Below are 23,684 nucleotides of genomic sequence, written 5' to 3'. Positions count from 1 at the left end.
ACCCTCTTGTCCTCTCCTCCTCCTCCCTCTGCTCTCTCCTACCTCCAGCCCCCCTGTGGCCACCTCTCCTCCCTCTTTCTTTCCTTCCTCTGTTCTACGCTGACAAAAGTCTTGTCAAAAAGGTTCTTCCCTGTTCTTCAAAAACCATCAATGATCACATTGACACCCTCGTTACTGCCCTGGCTGACTTCCGCAACCACTCCTTCGCCACTGGAGCCTTCCCTTCCCCCCTGAAGCACTCTCTTGTGCACCCTCTTCTCAAGAAACCCTCAGCTGACCCCTCCTGCCCAGCTAACTATCGCCCGATCTTCATCACTCCTATCCTGGGCAAACTCCTGGAAAAGCTGGCCTTCTCCCAGCTTAATCTTCACACTGAATCTGTTGGTTGTCTCTATGACCATCAGTCTGGCTTCAGAGCAGCCAGAAGCATGGTAACTGCTCTCCCAAACATCCGTGAAGACCTGCTCTCTGACCTTGATTCTAATCTCCCCTCTGTCTTCATCTTACTCGATCTCTCATCTGCATTTGTCACAGTCAACCATGCCATCCTGCTCAATCGTCTCTGTGGTAACCTGGGTATCACTGATCAGGCCCTGGCCTGGCTGACCTTGTTCCGCTCTGATCGTCCCTCCCAGGTCCAACTTCGGCCCTTCATTTCCTCTATCTCACTGTCCACCTGTGGTGTTCACCAGGGGTGTAACCTCTCTCCCTGGCTGTTCAACCAATACCTTGCACCTCTCGCCCACTGCATTGCCGCTCTCTGCTCAAACTTTTGGTGCTATGTGGATGTCACTCAGCTCGTTTTCAGGCTCCCCTCTGCCACCTCTTCTCCTTCTCTCATCTCTGACTGTCTGTCTGCTATCCAGGAGTGGTGTGCCACCAACTTAATGCCAGTAAGACGGAGATTCTCCTCATTGGCACACCTGCACCCTCCTTTCCTGTCACTCTCTTGGCCCTCTTCCTGCTCCCACCTGTGAGGCTAAGATCCTCGGGGTCATCTTCGACTCCACACTTTCTTTTTCTCCTCACATCTCTGACATCTCTAAGAAGTCAAACTACCAACTGCACCTCCTAAGAGGTATTCTTCCTTTCCTCTCCTTCCCCCAGAAGCTCACTGTCTCTAGAGCTCTGGTTCTCTCTAGGCTGAACTACTGCAACAGCCTCTTTCTAAATCTGCCTGCTACTACTCTTCGCCCGCTGCAACTCATCCAGAACAGGGCTTCGAGACTTGACCTTGGCCTCAAGCCCAGGGATCGTATCTCTCCAGCACTGAAATCTCTGCATTGGCTGCAAGTGGCTGCAAGGATTAAGTTCAAGACCCTCTGCATTGTCCACAAGGCCTTCTAGGGCCTGGGTACTCAATACCTCCAACTCTCTCTTTGTAAATGCCTTCCTACTCAAGCTCTTCGTCCTCCACCTCTAACTCCCTCAGGGCCAGTCGCTTCTCCAAGCAACGAGTTGGTGGAAGATCTTTTTCTTCGGCTGGGGCCTCCCTCTGGAACAGCCTCCCTGCCTCCTTGCCTCTCTGAAACCTGAGGAGAAACATCTCTGGTTCTGGAATCACCTCAAGACCTTCCTTCTTTGCTTCTGCCTTCTCTCTTCCTCTCCCCTGCTGATTTCCTGTCTGATACTGCACTGGTCACCTGGCTACCCTCTGATTTTGGTCCAGGTCACTGCCTGCCCAATTGCACACCCGCACTGCCTTCCGGTAACCCTTGCACTTGGGTCTGTATCTGTAACCCTACAGTCCCCCTACCTGCACCTTTGGACACCTGCTGTCTGCACTTACCCTTGCACCTGCCACCTACTGGCTGCACTTCTTATTATTGTTTTGATTGCATGTACAGCAATATCCCCTCCCCTTTCCTTTGGCACCCCTCCCCCCATCTCCCCTGCACTTGCACGATCTCAATGTCACTTGGCCTAGTAAGATCATTGTCTCTGTCCTCCTTCTGTTCCTCCTTCCCTGCCTCTTTCGCACCTTCAAACACTTGTGTATAGGCGTGCTACAAATGCCATATCATATCATATCAATACTCTTGACTTTGATGTTTGAATTAAATTGTTGTGTCACATGTGCTCAATTCGGTTCAGTGTTCAGTGTGCACTATTATTGTTCAGATTGACAATTCAATACAGTTCGATATTCAAAATATACACCTTTTGGTTTTCAATGTTTAAGTTCCCCTTTTGTACGGTATTCAATGAGCAATTAGTTGTTCACAGTTAAGTTTCTCTTTAGTTTGGTATTCAATGAGCATTTAATTGTTCAAAGTTAAATTTCTCTTTAGTTCGGTATTCAATGAACACATAGTTGTTTGGGGTCAACGTACTGGTTGCCACGACTATGGCAACAACACTCGGCAGTACGCGCATTGGTTCGTATACGCACGGATACGCGCCAGCATATTCACCATGCCGCATACTACTTACAACAGGTATGAAATGCACCAATCTTTATGACTCAATAACTTAAGGAAATGTGCAACTACTACTTAGGGCAGTTTGGCTCTCAGACACCCCACAGGAATAGATTTGTCCACGTGCTATGGTTCAGGCAGCAGGTTGAGCAGCAGCTTAACTCAACTTGCCACACATGCTGCCAGCCGGACCTAAAGCAATATCCCACTCTAAATGGAGCACCATCTGCTTTTTTTTCCTACCGGAGCGACACTTAAAGGAGATGATGAGCTAGACCAATGCCGATTGATAGGCATGAAAGAACGAACACTCAACCATACAGGAAGGATATTCACCATTGTTTGTCGACGGTGCCCACACAACTGCAGTGCCTCTCCTCTACCCACACAGGATCAAGGAATGGGATTCTATACTGGAGAGTAAGTTCACCACTGTGCATGGAGGTCACTGTTTTAGCTGTGCTTACTGTTGCCAAGCACTCCACGCCCTGCACTATACTTATATATGTTCTTCACAGGGTCAAGTATTGGGAGCCCTGACGAAGGCAGCATTTACTGGACAGACTGCCAAAACGTGATGGTTACGGGGACAGCTAGCTCCTGGCTTACATTTGGAAAAGTTCCCGCCCTACTGACGTTGGCAGACATAAGACCCTTATAGTCTCTTCTGCCCCAGTAAGGCAGAGGGTAAGGAGGGAGAGAAAAAAGACTCTCACCAATTTTATGTTCTTTTTTGACCCAACAAAAGGGGCCAAAGACTGTTGTGATGCAACAAGTAATAGATCCGTATAAATATATTTTTGTTTGCCCCAACAAACGGCAGATCACTGTAGAAGAATTGTAGAACATTAAGTTGTAGACCGAATAGTTGGAAATACTGTCTATGTAACTCATTGTACATGACTCTGGCACTCTATGATTTGAATTATAAAACCAGTTAGGGTGATACTGTAAGTGATTTCAATCTGGCACTTCACCTAAATCAATGCCTAGCGTGTAATGCACAACTGAAACCCTTATTATTTATTTGTGTCTATAGGTTCTTTTATTCTGAACGATGTACCACTTATATCACACTGAACCAGGAATCAGGCTGGTTTGCAAAGTTAAAATATTTATTTAGGTATTTCACAATATAATCACACTATTTTAATGGTTATGCAATGATCACCGATGGGGTGATGTTACACTAAGCAATCTCTTTAATCATGAGGAGTAATAATGAGCAAAAATAATGCAGCACGGAAATAATACTTTTGTGTGTATATTCAAATCAAATAGCGGTGTGGTTACTATTTTCCCCTGCACACTCCTCAAACCCCCCAATATGCAATGTAGAGAGATATAGGAGGAGAGAGAACAGGTTTGATTTGAGAGAAATAAACAATGGAAAAACTTAAATTTGAGGTCGGGTGCAATGAAAAGCTATTTTACACGTTATAGATTTAGTCAAAATGAAAATTTGCGGCAAACTTTTCCACGTGCGGTAATCGCGATCGCGGGAAAACTATAAGGATTTGAGATCTCTGGAAAGCTTAGGATGTTAGCTACAAACAGACACTTAAATTTCGTTTCTAGCATGAAAATTGATGATGTAATGGACGTTTTCGTGGAGGTTGTTTTTTTCAGATAGAGGCAAATTGTAAAACAAGGATGCGCTTTTAAAAAGACAAACAGGATTTACACCAGGGATGGACTATGAAGAAGCAAACTACACGACAGCACAGCCACCAGCCCAGGACGTCTCTGGATCAGGTTTTTGCCTGCCGAGACGCTCGCCTTCTTCAGAAAAATATATATCAGCGCAAAGATTGGTTTAACACTACTAGTACAGAAGATAATAGGGATGAGATAGAGAGTTCAGGCAGTACTAAAATATTCTAACAATGCACAAGGCATAAAATAAACAGTGTCGTGGAGCAATTTGCTATGCAATTCTGTAGGTTTGCTAATTAAATTGGCACTTGTATAGCAAAATTAGCTATTTAAGTTACCCTGTTCAATGAAAGCACAGCTCACCCTGCATTCCTCTCTTGCCTTCAGAGCTCTCTCCACCCTCTTTTCTCTGTTCACTGCAGGTTCAAAGGGGTTAATGGAGAGAGTGCAGCAGTAATCATCCCCTTCACTCATGTGCCAAAAGGCCTGTGTGGGAGTGCTATGCACATTTTATTTTTATTTTTCAAATAATTGCAAACCAGAAATACTCTGGATAATACTGTTATTAAGCTAAATGTGTCCTGTCTGACAAAGACCAGTATGTGTTAGTTATTTTTTTAAAGTCTTTCAATTCCTTTTCTAAAAATGTAATAGGTTACATCATGCATAATTACAGTATTACTACTGTAAAACAATGCATTGTCTCCATGCTTTACAGTGAAGTGTATCTAAATCTCAGTGTCAACTAGATTTCATTTTGTTGGGAAAGATGCATGATATTGACGAGTGGACAGCTTTGAAAATGTAAATGACCATGCGGCCAAATGCTTTGATGGCAAACCTAGTCCTGTGGCCTGCTGGTTACATAAAGCTTGCAACTGTTGCTCAACCATGCTCCTTGACATTGTATCTTACCATGTTGGTTTATACCTGTTACGCTGAAAGTGAGATGGCCGCAAACTACAATATTCTGCCTAGTTTGCCCAGTTCTCTGCCTGCTATGCCATCCACTCTGCTTAGTCTTTTACATAATGAATACACAAAGCTAACTTGATATCTACTTAAAGTAGCAATCAATAGTTTCAGCCAGTCTGTACATATACAGACCTACTACAAAACTGTACACTGTAGTTGGCCTCCAGAGCTCACTTTTCTCTATGATTATGATTTCATTATATATTTGCACTTGCAGTAGAGAGAGCTGGCCAAACTGTTTTAAGAGCCTTTTTTATCATATCTTATTTATTTGTGTCCGTTCATGCAGCTAACCTTTTTTACAGACACTCATCCAGGGCTCGCAAAGTATTTTCGCCCACTCGCATAGTTTAGTAGATTTTAAGAAGGGCCAGTACCATTTCCAGGGGGTGTTGGAAACTTTTATTTAAACTTTACTTTGTTTGCAGTAAATGTCAAATAAAAGTTTCACTGTGCATGGCTGGCCTCTGGGTTGTAGCAGTGTGCCAAACTAAAGTGGGTTTGTGTTGACAAGCACCATTTTACAGAAAGAATCTGCAAGGCCTGACTTATCTCACTAATGTCCTACTTCAGCTGTGTACAAAACATCTGTATCATTGCTCATTTTATATCTTGGGTACAAGTATCTTCTGGTGCCATTAAACACATTAGTACAAAATTGCTAATCAAATGGGTTTGTTTGCTAATCAAGAAAAATGTAATTAGCAAACTCTGTAAATCTATTTTTGAAAACTAATTCATGCCTTGATGCAGTTCTGAGTATAATAGAGGATGGGTTTGGATAGAGATGACTTTGGACAGTACAGAGGGTAGTGATAGTCCTATACTAAGGATACACACTTTATAGGTTCGGACAGAACCGTCAGGGATTCAGGTCAGTCAAGATTTCTGGACAGGAATTCTGCTGGGCACACCGGACTGGACAGCAAGGCGATTTGGTCTGCAATCAGCAAGGTCGCTCTGGTCACCGCATTGTAGGACTGGACTGGATCTGCAATGGCTCTGGTTCACAGCTATCTGGTTACAGCACGGCTCTACTGGGTTGTGTGTTTGGATTCTGGCAATAATTCTTAGTAGGAAAGCAGTACAGCACAGCCAGGCTGTTCTTTGGTTCCCCTTAGAGGTCTGGGGAAAATTCTGGTTTCTGGAATTTTCAAGGCCTCGCTGAGAGTGGTTCAGCTATGGAAATGGGCCTTTCTGCTTGCCAAGTTTCCGGAGTCTGGAATATGGATAGTTCTCTTGCAAAGTGCTCCACCAGCAATCAGTTGGTGGGTGAATGTCTGTGTGTCTAAGCCCTCAGCTGTCTCTATTTATGCATTTGATAAAGGGGAGTGTATGCTGAATTATCCTAAGTGCGCCCCCTTGGTCGGCTATAGGCTAGAATCTTCCCTCTCCCTTGATTTGAGGAGAAAACTGTGTGTCATCATGATGATGTGGTTTTATGAGGCAGAGAATCCTCCCCTTGATTTTTTAACATGAAATCTACTTTTCATATAATACATATTTACAATTTTACAAACTTTATAACAATAACATATCTAGATCACATCTTTTGTGGAGCAAATGCTCTTCCAATCCCCTTCTCTGTAGGATCTTGGGTCTGGATTTGACAGAATTCTGCACTTTTCGTTCGAAACACAATCTCTAGTTTGTCCAAAATTGGTACACATGTGCGCATTGTATATTGGCATACGTGTGTGAAGTTTCATGCTTCTGACATCAATACATTTGCTACAAAACCACAATTTCTACAGTTATGTCCCAGAACATCGCACAGAGTTCTGGCTCCTCTTAAAATGTGCAGCAAAAATTTATGTTCAGAAGTCCAGGGTTTATATATTTTTTACAATTGTCCACAGTAAATTATCTGTCTTATTAGAAATCGTCTTTTTGTCAATTGTCCATTACAGAAAACCATCTGTCTATACTTTCAAAATCTTCACTAAGCAAGCTCAAAAAAGAGCGGGAAACATGTGGGAGGAGCTACTTCATGGTTTGGTGCCTTGAGGGCCTTTCAAGGAATAAAAAGGCAGGCACTTCTTCCACGGTGCCCATACCAGGAACAGCTTCAGATGAGAACAGTGATGCAGACCCAATGGCTGAACATTGCAGTTTTGAATTTCAGATGTCTTGGAACCTCACAGAAATACAGCTTCAAGGTTGGCACCTGTGTTTTATATATTTGTAAGTGCTTCCCTTTTGAGGTTGAAGTTCTGTGAAAAAAACAACAACTCTTAAGTGTATGTTATAATATTTAGGGATGGATTGCATTTGGCATCAGGTGCTAACCTAACCGGAGTTCTTTCTATTTATCTTTGTTTAGTAAGGTAAGTGAATCCATGCCCGCTCTCTGGCCGGCCTCTCTTGGCCCTCCTCCCACTCCCACCTGCAAGGCTAAAAACTGTGGGGTCATCTTCGACTCTGCACTCTCCTTCTCCCCTCACATCTCTGACGTCTCTAAGAAGTCACACTACCAGCTGCACCTACTTAGAGGTATTCTTCCTTTCCTCTCCTTCCCCCAGAAGCTCACTGTCTCCAGAGCCCTGGTCCTCTCCAAGCAGGACTACTGTAACAGCCTCTATCTAAATCTTCCTGCCTCCACTCTCCGCCATCTGCAACTTATCCAGAACAGGACTGTGAGACTTGTCCTTGGCCTCAAGCCCAGGGATGGTATCTCTCCAGGACTGAAATCTCTGCACTGGCTCCCAGTGGCTGTGAGGATTAAATTCAAAACCCTCTACATTGTACAGAAGGCCTTCTGGAGTCTGGGGCCGCAATACCTTCAACTCTCTCTTCCTAAATATCTTCCTTCTCGAGCTCTTCGCTCATCTGCCTCCAACTCCCTCAGGGTCAGTCGCTTGTCCAAGCAACAAGTTGGTGGCAGATCACTTTCTTCGGCAGGGGCCTCTCTCTGGAACAGCCTTCCTGCCTCCCGGAAACTCAAGGAGAACCATCTCCGGTTCCAGAAACACCTCAAAACCTTCCTCTTTGCTTCTGCTTTCTCTCCTCTCCTCCCCTCCCCTGCTGAATTCCTGACTGAAATTGCACTGGTTACCTGGCCACCCTTTTCTGATCTCTGGCCCAGGCCCCGTCAACTGCCCACCTGCACTGCCTCCCTGGCAACCCCTGCACTTGGGGACCGTTTTTTCCGTATCCCTGCAGTCCCCCTTCCAGCACTTATGTCTGCACTTCCTTGCACTTGCCACCAGCTGGCTGTTTTATGTGTTTTATTTATCTTATTTATTCCACTTTCCCATGTACTGCACTTTCCCCTCTCGCTTCCCCCGCCACTTTTCCTTTCCCCCCTTCCCATGCACTTGCGCGATGTGAATGACACCTGGCCTAGTAGGATCGTTGTCTGTCCTCCCTTGCCTCGTCACGCCTTGACACACTTCTGTATAGGCGCGTTATAAATGCCATATCATATCATATTGTGAATCAACAAAATTGTCTGTCCCTGCCTCTTTTTCCCTCTTGCAGCTTCAGCAGCAATCTCCGCCCACTTCCTTCTGGCAGAGATCCTTTACAATCCTTCCATATTAGCATCTCCATGCCTGGGAGGGAGCCCCTTGTGCTCTTCCCAGAGCAGCCCCAGTGCCCCTCCCCTCTTAATCAACACATGAATGTGAGTTTCTGGCCCAGAGAGCAGCAGAAGGGAGGTGCCTTGCCCAGTGGGGGAAGTTATTTGTAGTTTTGGCGTGAATCAGGCTTACTTTAAAAGTCACTTTGTTACATTTTTCTTTGTTGAAAATAAACTTGCAATTTTAAAACAAACATCTAGAACAATGATTCCAGGCCCTAAACCATGAAGTTTAAATGGTTGCAACCTAGGTTACTCTTGATAACAGTTCGCTTAGATTTTAGACATTAGATCTTAATGGTACAGGTTTACAGTTTTCAAACAGGCTTTTGAAATAGTTCTACAGGCAGCCGCTGGTACTGCGCTCAGAGTTTGACAGCTTTCACAGGCAGGCAAACTGGCTGTAGATGTTTTTGTGACCAATTCAGGTTTCCAGAATATTGCAATTCCACAATGCTTTCTTAACTTGGGTAAAATGTGGCACCCCGCAAGAAGATTGGATGTTTGCGGGTGTTTAGGACCAGCATTTCGTATTTTCAGCAACCAAGGAAAGATTTAACTGCAAGATTTCGGATTTCTTTCAGCAAGCACTGCTTTTCATCTGTGCTCCATTTTTACATGTTGGGCAGCCCAATGACATGTTTCAGAAGTGCGGTCTCCATTCCACCACTGACAACATGCATGGTAGGTTTGGCAGCAATCTTTTTGTGCTTGGTAGAGCGCAATTTCCTTAGGTTTTGGCGCGCATGGGGATTTCGCAGCCATTTTGATGATTCTGGTGCCACCAGCACACAGGGATGCTGCAGGCCAGAGCAGAGTGGGTTAAAACATCCCACAATACCATGTCTTTGAGTTTGTTTTTTACCAGATTTCACAGTTTTTTCTTGTTATAATCCTGCCTTTCTTTCTATGGGTTATTAACACATTGTGTTATTATTGTTTCTTTTATGTTTTCATATGTTGGTTGTTGTCCTTAAATTATTGTATTGATTATTTCATCTTTCATGTTTCCATTTGGTAGCTTTTTCTCTATCTGAGACGAGTACACATGAACAATAAAATCATTTCAATTTTACAGATCAGAGTCTGGGCACAGAGCATTTACTTGTCCCTACTGGATCTCTTTGTACCAATACCCACTCTTTAATTTCTGAGCCTTTGACATACAGCACTTTTCTGTTTAGGTTCTAGACTACAACCCACACCCATCATTTTTTTGGGTTCAGATTCACAAGGGTATGTAGAGTGCAGATGCGTGGAACTGTCTGGGATCTACCGACCTGAAGACCCAGCATGGAATCAGGACAGTCCATATTTAAGACTAGTCCGGTAGATATAGTTTGAGTAGCTACATACATAATTCCTCAGAGGTACACTTAGCTGTTGATGTTTACAGTAATGCCTGAGTACCCCTGGAAGATTAGGCAAACCCCACCTTTTTGGTTTCTGGGTATTACAAACCTGTATTCCCTCGCAGTCCTGTTGGAGCTCCCCGCAGCCTCTCTGCCCTGCTGACACTCATTGGTCTTCTGTGCTTTACCGGCATGAGCCCATCTCGCCTGCTTTGTGCCTCTCTCTGCACACCAGGAGCTCACTATGGAGTTGGGAAGGCTCCCAGGCTTGGGGAAATCACATGGCCCACCTACATCGTGTCCCCTTAGTCCACAGGGTTTGTTGCCGGCATTTTGGCTCAAGCGGCTCCAGTCCCACCACGGCTGCTTCTTCTCCTTCTTCCTTTCTCTGTCTGGCTGACCTCCATTTATACATCTGCAGCCCCTTGACAGGCTGCAGACGTGGACATCCAATTAGCCTTGCCTGATCACAATTAAAGGGACAAACCTGACCATCACAACTCTTAGTAGGTATCTTCCTTGTACCAGTAGCAAAGTGGTGAAAAGGTGTAATCGTCACTGCTCTTAGTGGTGTCTTCTTCATCCCAGTACTGTCAAGTAGTACATGTGGAAAATTATAGTAGCCCATGAAGTTTGGGGAGGGTTAGGTTGATTGTCAACAGGGGAAAGGGGGATACCATGTCTCGCCTAGGGGCACCCCACTCCCAATCCTCAAAGACCCTCCACCCAGGTGATCCTCTCTCAATTCTTCGCTCTGGGAGTCAGGATTCAATAGCGATGGCCTCTCCCTAGCCACCTGCGCCGAGCATCTCAGTGGAGTAGGAATGAGAATGCCCTCAGGTTTCTCACAGTTCTCTGTAAAGTGCTTTGGCGAACGCACTATATAAATAATGCATCATAATTATCATCATGAATTAAACTAATAATTACGCATATACATACACTAGCGTATATGAATTCACAGTTATAATATATAATCATGAACTTGAAAATCTATTTTTCATCAATTAATGTAACCTTTTCATAATTAATTTCAACAAGTGTGAAGAGTATTAGTCAATGAAAATGAATTACCCGAAAGGCAATATGCCAAAGTTAACCTGCCATGATTTGGGAGTAATTGGATACATATCTTCCATGCAGCATCAAATAATGAGGTATGAAAGTAGGGCATAAAGAAAGTAAATTATGCATGATTTCCAAAACTGTAAGAGAGCCACATCCACGGCATTTCCTGTTTCCTTTCTGCATTGCCTTGTGGGCGACCAAATTCATTATGGATTGTAATAAGTTAAACTGTGATATCATCAGGAATCTGCAGAGTTTATGACTAGGGCAGAGTGCAAGATAAGTTGCTGGTTTTAGATGTACATTCAAAAGATCAGCATATTCCCTCTACTACGTATAGTGATTTGACCATTTCCTCACCCTCCCCACAATCATGGCATGCAGGCATTGGTGGCACATGTCACAAAACATGACCAACATGTGCTTTTGGCTCATTCATGCTGTCACTCAGATTTTGCGAGTGAAAGATTCTGAAGAAGATGCTAAGCTGCATTGCTAGCATTCACATTTTCTTATCTGAGTAAGTGTCACATTAACATGATTTACATTTTGCTGATGGGCTGCAGATGTGTTTCAAGTTCACTTTGCTAGGTGAATACATTTGCTTTTTTATTGCTTCTCTGTAAATTGTTAACTGTTTTCCGTTTCTACAATTTAGTCTCCAAATATCATTACTGTTTATGAATAACAGAAATGCATTCAGAGAGGCACAACATCTTGCCCACATGCAAGGTATGAAGCCTTGTTTGTGGTTATAGCAAAACTAGCAACATATATATCATATCAGTAAAATAAAACTTTGTTAACAGCACGTTATGGTTCCAAGTAAAATCGAAAAACCCCTGCAATTCGCCAGTTATGGTAAGCCAAGCAACCATAACTCGTGCCACCATCGTGCACTGCTAAGACTAACACCCAGGACATCAGGGTCATAAGTTTCACAAGTGGAACAGTCAGAAGATATTGTTATCCCGAGGGTTCGACTATGTATTTTTTTTACAAACGTTGATCTAGCGCAAACATTTTCAGTGTACCTTACCTCATTTTACCTCTTTTAGAAACACACAAAATGTGACAGCAGAGCGTGTCCATCTTGTTTTAATCTTGTCCGTTGCTGCATCTGGCTAAGATAAATCGCCCTGACGTCACTAAATCATATGGCCTGCCCGTGACCCTCACATAACCAACCCTAGTGATATTCAACCCTTTCTCGATGCCGTTCCTCTCCAGCGTAGCCAAATGCGCCCATAAGCACCTACGTGCCCTGACGCAGAACCTGAAAATGAACACACATTGACGTACAACAAAGCACATTACAATTTGAAATAGTAAACCGTTTTTTTAAAAGAAAACAGTAACATAACACTTTGCAATTTGAAAAGTACTTTTATTTCACAATAAAGTGTCAGAGAACATCAGACTGTTCCCATATGCAAGCAAATTGCAAAATTGTATCTGCGCTCGTGATCGAAAATGTTAATCGTAAGGCACACGTTGTTCTTTTCCCATACACAAAGTATTCGTTTTCGATAAAGGAACTGCTTCGGGCGCACAGTGAATTCCAGGGCGTCGGCATGAACTTGGGCCTAGACCACCATAAAAGATGTTATGTTACTCCTAAGCGCCAGTGCAGTGTACGGACACGTGGGTCCTGCGCGATCGTCCCACAAAATAGTCACGGTGATGTAGCCGTTCACGAGTACGTGCATCTGCCGTGCAAAAAATCCATCACTTGGCATCTGGAATCCTTGGCAATCGCAGTAAGGCAGCATGTAACTGTTTGGAAAACATAACAGAAAATATGTGTCAATACCACCCTTTATTACAATACATCTATTGGTTTGTTAATTTGGCATACAGTTTAAACTAACGATTACTACACACAGCAAACAATTTTAAACAAGACAAAAAGAACATGGAAACTGATACGCAAATCGATGTGGTCATACATGACATTTTAAAGACATATTAGTGTTGAACATGGGTAAATCTAGTGATAGTCTACAAACGGCGAGATTGTACACTGCCCATAACTACAAAAAAATGACAACTACACAAAAAAATAGTACTTCAGTTACATTGACAAAATGAACGTTTAGGTAATAAAAAATTAAATGTCGTTCCGGCGTAGAGTCGTCAAAAGCAAACTTACATGATATTGACCGTCTCCATTCTCTTCGTGAAACTCAGACAGCAATGTGCTTGCACCAAAGAATCTTCATGAACTGATATTACATGTGTCTTACAAACGTTTGGTATGCATAACCTTATCAAATTTTCCTTATTGCAAACTTCCACTCCCTGCATTCTTACTGAATATTCCCTTTCGCTCAAGGTCAAAAAACAATTGACCGTTATATGTTCAGTCCCATACGTGGGCCTCCTGAGCTCGCAACCAAAAAAGCAAAGCTAGTGACCTTCACGCAGAATCCAAATATGTTCTCACTTTGCTTTAACATCGCTGAACGCATTCATGAGAACTGGTACTCCCATACACTTGCAGACCCGCTGTTTCCATCAAACACTGCAGGTAGCTGCCTCAGATTTCAAACTCTAGGGCGCCAGATTGACTGCAATATTATTTTAAATACATTGTAACACAGACACAGTAGTACTTCGCCTGTACTTTACAGACATTATATTCAGCAACAACTTCAAATTTACTGTATGACTTTCGTGACACAAAAACACCACTTTTTTTCTTCCTGCTGCCACATCCCATCCCAGCCTCAGCTACCCTCACCTTCCGAGACAGTATTTGCTAAGTTTAACTAGTGCAATGTTTAGTTTTTTGATATGTTTTAGCGGTGATGTCCGCAGACACCAAAACACGGATGAAAGATGGCGGGCTCATTGGAACAGTCTGACGCAATTCACGCTCTTCACTGTCCAATTAGTGAACACGTCACATGTCCGCGGACATGACGCTGCCGATTAGCAAATCGTTATCTTGTTTGTGGAGCGAACAGGGAAGTGTGACAGCGGAGCGGACAAAGATATCACTAATTTTTTGAGACATACGTTTTGGTCGTTTTAAATAAAACTACTGGACGGATTGTCACCAAATTTACAAAAGCACGCTTTCGTGACCAAGCTGCTGCCGCAAATTTGGTGGAAATCCGTCCAGCGGTTTTGGCTGTAGGCGTGCGCAAAGTTTTTTCCCCCATTCAGTCCATGGGAAAAAAAGACGTTTTGGGATCCCCCTATAACTTTTCCCCCCCTGGACCAAACCTCACCAAACTTTGCAAAATAAATTCAGAGTGGGCCACATACTTTATTTGCAATGTTTGGTGAGGATTCGTCCAGGGGTAGTGGAATTATAAGCCGCCCAAAAAGTGCTCTTCCTATGGAAACAGCAACTTAACCATAACTACACAGCCACATTCGTGGCTGTGTAATATATATATACATTCACTGTTGTGGAGCATATTTATATTTTGTATTTTATTTATTTGTATAGTGCACCAGGCCCAGGGGCAACCGGGCGCATCACTTAGTTACAACATAGGAAAAACAGACAGCACCATAATTACAAAGTTTAGAAGTATAATACAGAATTTACAGGTTTAATAATAGCAATGAGAGGACAAGCAGATTATATATACATGTACAAATTAAGCAGAGAACCCAGAGCTAAATGTCCTGGGCGGCCAGCCAGGTTTTCGTAAGGTGTTTGAATCTCGGGAATGAGGGTTCTGCTCTAAGCTCATTAGGAAGCGTGTTCCAGAGTTTAGCTGCCAAGATAGGGAAGCTAATTCCACCTGATCTTTGGAGATTGAAACGTGGAACCTCAAGGCAGTTTAAATGAGCCATTCTGCGGGGTCTAATGGAGTTGTGGAGGGCAAATCGGTTGGCCAGGTAGCAGGGAGCTTGGTTATGAAGGCATATGTGGGTAAGAGCCATGGTTTTCAGGGAGATACGGTCTGGGACTGAGAGCCAGCGAATATTGCGTCTGGTGTCGGATATGTGTTGGCGCCTGGGAATGTTGAGGATATGAGTCCAAGACACTGGTGTTGTATAAAACTCATTGTTCAATAGCATCATTTACTGCGAAATGGGTTGATCCTGTATGGTACTTTCAAAGTATTACTATCAGATTGCAGTGAAATGTGGGAAAAGAAACATTTCAATGTGAGATCTGTCACTAGTAGCTATATATTGTGTTTAGTGCATCCGTGTGGATGTCGCTTTAATGGCAGTCCAGGGCATTACACAAAGAGTGTGAACCGGTTAAAATGTGCACGGCTCTATAATCACAGAAAACATTGCACATTCACTTTGGGATAGACCTCAGCACACACAATATAACTATATTAATACATTCATTATTTTATTTTTCAAAGAGCGTGTTGCAAAAACATGTTTTCATTGCCATTCTCTTCATATTACAATTTAATTGTTAGTCATCTATTTGCAACATGTACATATATGTATATATTCTTTAAATGTATCAAAGGTAAACAAATTACATATGTTTCTCCAGTCATTATAAATAAGACAGAACTAATTACGTGTATGTTTCTCCAGTCATTATAAATATGCCAGAACTGATGACATAGCTTTCATGTTCTTTAATTTCTTTTAACAGTTCCAGGGGCAACATCCTGTTGATGGAGAAAGTGGTGTTTCATCATTTGCCTATGTATAGCAATGCACTGCAAGGATAACGAAATTACAGTATTGCCTATAAACTTGAATTATTAAATGTAAAGGTATGTCGGCCAAAATACAGTGGCAGATATTCATTGGTAATATATACCTTTACAATGATTTGACACCAAAGGTGGAGCAGATACTGGCTAACACTAGCTCCATCAAATACTTTTGTAAATGCAAAATGGCACTGTTATCTGTCCCAGTTCATAGTGTGGCACACATTCCACGCTGGATCTGAGACAGCTGCCTCTCCTTTCTCCTACTCAGAAAGGGAAGATGTGTGTATAAATCCCTTGTACTCTTAAAAGGGAAAGTAGTGCTGCACATGTGTTCCAATTAACTCAATTGCCCTAGCAGTGCACACAGGTGTAAAGGTTCCCAATATTGCTGAAGGATTTCAAATGGTGTGATGTGCTGTTTATTATTCCCTCGCAACCAAAGTGGCTGGAGGTGCAGTACTGCATCCTCTACTAAGCTTTACACAAAGAGAGGGCACTGGCTAAAATGTGCAACATTCTGCTCCATACATATTATTATCACATAAAAGGTTGCACTTGTATTTTAGGATAGAAGTCAGCACACCATACGTAATTAAAATAATACCTTCGTTATTTTATTTTTAAAGAATGCATTACAAAAACATTTTGGCCCTCATTACTAGTTTTCCGGTTCAGGAAAAATTCTGGTAAAAGTGGCTGTAATACCGTGACCTCACAAAAGGCAAATCCTCCATTCTACAATTCACATCATTTCAACCCCTGCCCAAATTAAGACCGGACAGTTTAGGAGCACATGTTTGTAACGGATCTATTAATTTATTCATATTTAAATGAGAAAACGATTGTCAATATTAAACAGACCTTGTGACAAAACTGTTTCTCTCCTGCAACAATCACATCTCATGCACTCCTTCCGTACTCATACATCCAAGAATAAATATAAAACAAGCATCAATAAATGTAATGAGACTAATGGTTACAAGCACTACCCATGTGTGCCATAACAATTCCAAACATCATTGACTTTGTCCCAGCAGCCTGTGCCTATTATCAATTTCAAGGTGATGAACAGAACCTGCTGGTGTGATACATGAAGAGTCCCAAGTTTGAAATAGACTGTCGGGTTTCAGGCTACAAATGGTCTCCAGCAACGCAGGGACCAGACCTCTTCAGGACAATGCACCTGCAATGGATAGGGTTCATGTCTCCATTAATTCATCTCAACATACAAATAGAACAAACATATGTGTCATACCTGTGAACATGTGGTGTCCTACTAGCACTAGTAATTCAAAACCTCAGTATTTCTGCATACTCAGTCCCAGTGTCTACCAGTCGTACCGTGATGTACTGTGCTCCCCGCTGTCTCGCCCATAAGCATGCCAGTGCCACGTGCACCTACGCTGTGAATAAAATACAGGGAAGGAAGGCTCACTTCCAAGTCAATCGAGCGTAGTGCGTGCAACGTGTTAGACCACAGGCCTGATCCGGTGACCAACCATTTTCCCTCACCGGCAAACTACAGGTTTGCCAGTGGGAGTTCCCTGATTTGCCTCCAGCCAAGAGCTGGAAGTAAATCATGCTCCTGTTGGCAAAAAAGCTGGTATTTCTGGCACTGGTATTACCGGTGCTGGAAATACCGGCAATCCCCTCCATGGAGTTCAATTGGACTCCATGGAATGGGGATTAACTGCCTTTTAAGCCACCTGTAATATCTCAGTAATTCCATGATATCAGGCAGCGGAAACAGTAGGTCAGTTTGCTGGTATCCCACCAGAATTACTGACGGGATACCGGTAAACTCGTAATGAGGGCCTTAGTCTTAGCCATTCTCTACACATTACAATTTAATTGTTAAATTCATCTATTTTCAACATGTATAAAACATTCATTAAAATATATCAAAGGTAAATGAATTACATATATTTTTCTGACAGAACTGACCTTCATATGTTTAATGTTCTTACGTTTCTTTTGACATTTCATCAGGGCAACAGCTTGTTGATGGAGAAAATGGCATTTCATTATTTGCCTATGGATAGCAATGCACTGCAAGGCAAAATAAATTACATTATTGCCTATGAACATTAAATGTGCAATCTTTTGAATTAAATTCAGTGAATTTCTAATGATCGTACTAATGCTCACATGGGAAAACAAATCACAATCATGATTGTTTTATTTCACAATTAATGATGGCTGTCCAATGTCCCATGGCAAAGTAGTTTATATCTTGCTTACTTGGATCGCATGCGAAAATGATATAGCTACATTAACTCAGTAAAGAAGGGTTCTCCGCTCAAAATATATTTAAATAGTGCATTTTTCCATTTCTGCTCATGTGCAGGGCATTTGATGAAATTATACGTGTTCTATTTGCTGACACGTGGGTTTAAGCCATCTCCTGAATTGCTATGAAAGAGGTTCCAACAGTATTATTATTGTATCAATTGAATTGTCATTGTTTATAAGCTGGATACAAACATTTCAGGGATTTTTTTTTTAAAGTTTAACTTTACTACCTATAAAAAAGTTACAAACTATAAACATTGAATTCCAATGTTAGGGTTTAATAATAAAACCAAGCAAAAACTCTTCTTCTCCGTCACCCACTTACCTCTCAATTCCCTTCTCTATTTCTCACCCTCTCTCGTCCTTATGCATGAGCCCAACCATCAGTGCAGCACCACACACACTTAAATCTAGTGTCTTGCTTGTATGTCTGTGAAAAATTCGAAAAACTTTGAGGGGGAAAACAGAGTTTTTTGGGTCGAATTACCATAATTATTTTTGGCTGTTTGCACTTTTTTAAAAAACATAATGCGGGGTATTCCCCCACAATCTCCCAACTTCCCCCTACCTTAAGTTATACACTTACCCCACCCCCCATCCATTTTTTTTATAAAAATGTGCGAAGATTTCGCAAATATTCTGCCAAAAGAACCTGGTCTTTTCCACTGCTACATTTTTGAATTCAATTATTTGGGGTTATACCGTCTTGTTTAGCCAGATAGATCCTACATTTCTGTGAACATTAACCACCCACCCTGCCCCCAAACATTAACACACTGATTTTCTTGGGTATTATCCTACCTCTGTGAACTGGGACAAGAAGCTGCTCTATGCAAATTAAAACTGCTAATGAATGTAAGGTTTCTGATATAATGCAACAATGTCATGCTGGTTGTGAAAGGAAATTGTGCATCTATGTATGTGATCGACAGCTCATTTGTCTGGTACTTATTGAAACCTTAGTTCACAATGTAACTGAGATAAGTTCATGAGCAACTAAAGAAATAGAGGTTGGAGGTTGTGCTTACCTGTCAACAGCAGAACTGTTGACTGCGCTGAGGAATTTCCCTTAGACAAGGATCCTGCCTGCCATAGCCAAGCCACAACCAGCATGTTTCTGTTTGTTCCCTCCACATGGCCCCAAATGAGGGTCTGCTTCATGTCTCTTCCACTCTACAATCCTGTGCCATGGTCCCGCTTTATCATAATGTAATAATAACAGGTTGTGTAAATGCTTAAATCAAGAATTATTTCATTGAAATGCGATGAACACTACTGTTTACTGCCTCTGAGTTTTATATTGGCATCATTCCCTTAGGAACCTTTCCCACTAGGTTACAATTATGTTTAATCAAGAAGGTTTCTGAAAAGTTAATGTAAGGGGTTCTTTCTGTTCATGCCACAGGTTTCATTCTATGATGTTGCTGCCTATTTCCCCGAAGAGGAGTGGAAGCTTTTACACGAGTGGCAGAAGGAACTGTACAGGAATGTGATGAAGGAAATCCACCAAGCTTTGATCTCGCTAGGTAAAGTTATGGTATCTACATTTATCTACACATCCTTTGTTCCCCTCAATTTTTTAGAATGTACTTATGGATTGTTTCTTTCGTTTACTGACCCATATCCACACTATGTTATGGCTAGTTTCTTTTTTATCCATTAGATAAAATTATCTGTTTCTACATGATGGGATGAGATTTATGTTTTATTGATACCGTCTTTTGTGTATTTTAGATATGTAATCTGTTGCAATTATTTTAAATCTGTTTCATTATGTATGAGTTGTGTATGTCACACACATGTGGCCTGGTGGCCTTTTCATGCCGCTGTTGGAAGAATCCAATCCTTCTTGTTGGAAGCTGTTAAGTTCATCTATTGAGCATGCTCTCTGACATTAGATTATTGTTTATGTCATCCGCCAGGCGAAGAAGGAATCGGCTTGTTTTTTGAAGTGTGCACCATTCCCCAATGTCTGAGTTAAATTTTGGTAGGGTTCTCAGTGTGGGGTTCCAAGTGTATTTCCTATTTGTCTTCTTGGTCTGTGACAATTGTGAAAGGAACCTAGTGTTTTGTAGCTCAGGGATATAAACCCCACTGAGTGGAAGCTCAGGCAGTAGCGGGAAGCTGCTTCCAAGAGGAAAGCTTAGGAGAGGAAGACTGTTGTTTGCCTTTTGATAAAGAACTTTAGTCTCAGTGAAGAATCTAGCCATCTTTTTAAGGTAGTTCAGGCCACTACCTGAGTACGCCTTGAACATTATGTAGAGGATATTCAGCTTCATTCTCTGTTTCACCAGAAGACAAAGAAGAGTATACAGGGTAGATGTTATGTGGTCCAACTTCACTACGTTTAAACATGGTCTGCAAAGTTGATCTTTGAATTATTTGCAGCCTCTGTGTCGATGGTTGGGTGGGTGTAGCCGGGTGACCTTCTTTGGGCATAAATATATGTATCTTTCCCACCCCTCTTCATCCTGGATCCATTGCCAAGAGGCCACCCAAAACCTGCAGAAACCACAGTTTACAAGACCCATTACATGATTAATATCATCATATTAATAATGTTATTGATCATCAATATGCCCTCCCACAGACATATTTTGTAGATCTTGATAATTTACCTCCATCTGCAGTCTGATTGTGCTTGCTTGGTCTAGTTATTTGTTGTTGCTTGACAGTAACCAATGTTTATTGATTATTATGGTATGCCTCATAATTGATCTCAATGTTTACTGAAAAATGGCAATGCATTTTGTTGGATAAAGAGTATCCATTGTAATGTCCAAGGAAATGTATAATGCTGTTTGTCCAGTTTTAAATTCCCACAAAATCAAATAAAGGTACCTTTTATTGCACTAACTGAAAATAATCTGCTGAGATGGTACAACACATTTGCTTACAAAGTCTGCCAGCCTTCTTCTATAGATGATGATCACAGAGAGAGTGAAATGAGTAACAAAAAAGCATTTGTTTTCACATAAAAGGGTATACGCAGGACGGTTATGCATGAAATGCAGTCCTGGGACGGACATTTTTCTCCACTGCAATACAGCTCAGAGGAGAAAAGACATGTAATGGTCCTCATTGAAAATAGTTGAGAGTTCTAGAAGTATTAGGAATGATAAGTTAAGGAGGCAGATATTACCCAGACCACGCGTGAATATTTAAAGCTGTGAGCTACTACACACATACACAAAGTAATGTGCTCACTCATCTCTCCCAATACACAGAGCATACTATTTCTTACTCGCCAAGAGTTCATTATCTCTAGCCAGTGGGTAGTGGTGAGTGCACATTTTGGGACGTGCTCACACTACATTGTTGAGTGTATTGTGTTTGGAAAATTAGACTCAAAGAATCTCAAAGTGGTACCCGGTAAGTTTGAATGAACATTGAATGAACATTCGTGAGCAAGCTTGAAATGTAAGATTTAAAAAGGCACAGTTTAAAAGCAGGATGTGTTGTTTTACATTTACAGTAAGTCCACATAGTCTAAACATGTTACAAATTCCAATACGGGAACCAGTCTGAGGTCTTTCCAAATAGAATGTTTCCAACTCCTTGGCACCCTTATCCATAAAAGTACCTGTAGTGATGTAATCGCCAAATTAAGCTTAAGAATGTCACCTTGCACCATAGTGCAAACTATACCATTAAATCAAAGGTAAGTACATCTGTTGTGCATCCTCTATGCATTGCAAGGTATATATAAGGATTTGACTACAATCGCTATGCTTACTGGCTTAAATACAAATTCACAACTGCAAAATGTATTACTATGAATCTCCAAACTCTTGCTTTGGAATGTCCTGCGCACACCTGATATAATGCATTCGAAATCAATAGCTACAAATCCTGAGAATAACCAATGTTCTGATATCATAAATGTATGATTTGGACTTCATGGTAAATAGCTTAGGAGAATCAATAATTATGTGTCTGAGCCACATGTCCATTGGATCTGCCCTGACACAAAATTGTAATTCATGCAACACTCAATGATGATTTTTTAAATTGATAGGGAGCTACTTAAAACAGTGAAGAAAATCATATGTTTAATTAATAATTTGAACTGTTGAGATAAGTTTATTGTGGTCACACAAATTGAAAGACACATCATAAACGTTAAATGAAGGCAAAGATAAGTATATCTATACATCACTCAGAATCAAACTAAGGTCCTGAAGAAGCACACTATATGGACTACACTTTATCCACGATCGTGTAAAACACGTGTTGGCCCCAGGTAGCATTAGGGGCTGTTTTTTTATGTGAATAAATTAAGTTACAAAAAATATTATGGATATATATGTTTGACATTACGTTTGACAATATAGTAATCAATAAAGACCAATTTTAAATCTATTCTTGGGATCTGGAAAATCCCATGGACATGTGGCGCAGTTAGATAATTGTTGATTGTAATTGATAGTTTACCATTAGGTCAAATAAATACACTTATGGTATCAGTGCATTGTTTTTTCCAGGATTGTTACAAGATGTATTCATCAGTGTATTATCAAATGTTCTCTAGGTGTGCCTCATTTTTGATAATGGGTGCAAACCAATTTCAGCTTTGACACTGAAGAGTGGCATTCTTTATGTCCTGTGTCCTCACTCATTGAGGTTCTGAAGAGTAGTGTACCACAGCTGTTTCTGAGATTTGGTACTGGCAGGTGTGAGAAACCTGAAGGTGTCTCCCTAACTGGTCCCTGGGGATCTGTCATCCAGGTGGCCAGGACATGGCCATCACTATTGGATCCAGTTCCTGGGGGTAGACCAGTGAGGGGCGATCACCTGGATGAGGGGTCTTCTGGGAGTGGAAGTAGGATGTATCCCCCTTCTTCCAACACCTTTTCCCCATCCTACCACATAGGATAATCCAAAACACTGCCCCCCCTCCTTTCTTCACACAAACACTTTCGCACACCACGAAAGACAACGGACTAACACCGGAGCCATTTACCAGACATGTCCCAATACAAGGGTTAAGCAAAGTCAGGCAATTGACCATAATCACCCACACCTGACAGCCCTTTTCCTTCCCCACAGGGATAAAAGGTGGAGCACGAGAGCACAGTATGAGCAAGGCAGACCGCACAATGACTCAGCTAACAAAGTACAGCTGTTCAAGAGGACGAGAAAGGTGGTGAGAACGGAAAGGGTGACAAGGAGAGAATCAACCTTGCCCTTTCCGACCCAAGCCCGCAAAGCCTCTGTGGAAGGAATAGTAAGACCGCAAACAATAGCCAGCATGTGTTGCAGCAGATGTCAATGGTACACAGGGCCCATCTCTGCTAATAACAAAGCCAGGGATAGACGCTGGCCACCTTGGTACCAGCCTTGACCCCAGAGACAAGAGAAGCCAAGAGATTCATCACAGCCAGTGAGTCGAAGGTAGAGCCGATAAGAAACCAAACTGTGCTGAACAAAAGTAGCAAGTGGCTAATTGAAGAAAAGTATAAAGAACTATTATTACCAGAGTGGAAAACCAGCAGTAGAGGAGTCCGCACCACGTGTGAGCTCACTCGAGAAACTCTGGCTGATTACCCTATTGTTGAAACTACTGTTACAAGAAGACCTTGGAAATGGGACGAGAAAGGGGTCAAAGTGCTCATACAGGGGTCTAGCAAAATCCTCTGTACAGTCGAAAGTCTTTCACCGGCAGGAGTTGAAAAGATAAGGGCAG

The 23,684-nt window shown here is 42.0% G+C and overlaps 1 protein-coding gene across 3 annotated transcripts in view; it reads left to right on the top strand.

The window, feature by feature from the left end:
• LOC138582139 (zinc finger protein 549-like) overlaps positions 1–23,684 on the top strand; it is a 187,419-nt gene that overhangs the window by 34,306 nt on the left and 129,429 nt on the right. For 2 of the 3 annotated variants that reach the window (XM_069653155.1, XM_069653152.1), the window contains exon 2: positions 19,404–19,524. In XM_069653155.1, the coding sequence (XP_069509256.1) occupies positions 19,404–19,524 (121 nt within the window). Of the gene's footprint in view, positions 1–19,403; positions 19,525–23,684 lie in introns of those variants that run through there. The other variant, XM_069653154.1, reaches the window with a different exon arrangement.

This window comes from Ambystoma mexicanum, chromosome 3q (assembly GCF_040938575.1).
Source record: "Ambystoma mexicanum isolate Mex_15411 chromosome 3q, UKY_AmexF1_1, whole genome shotgun sequence".
NCBI classification, from domain to species: Eukaryota; Metazoa; Chordata; class Amphibia; order Caudata; family Ambystomatidae; genus Ambystoma; species Ambystoma mexicanum.
This window is presented reverse-complemented; position numbering and strand designations above follow the sequence as displayed.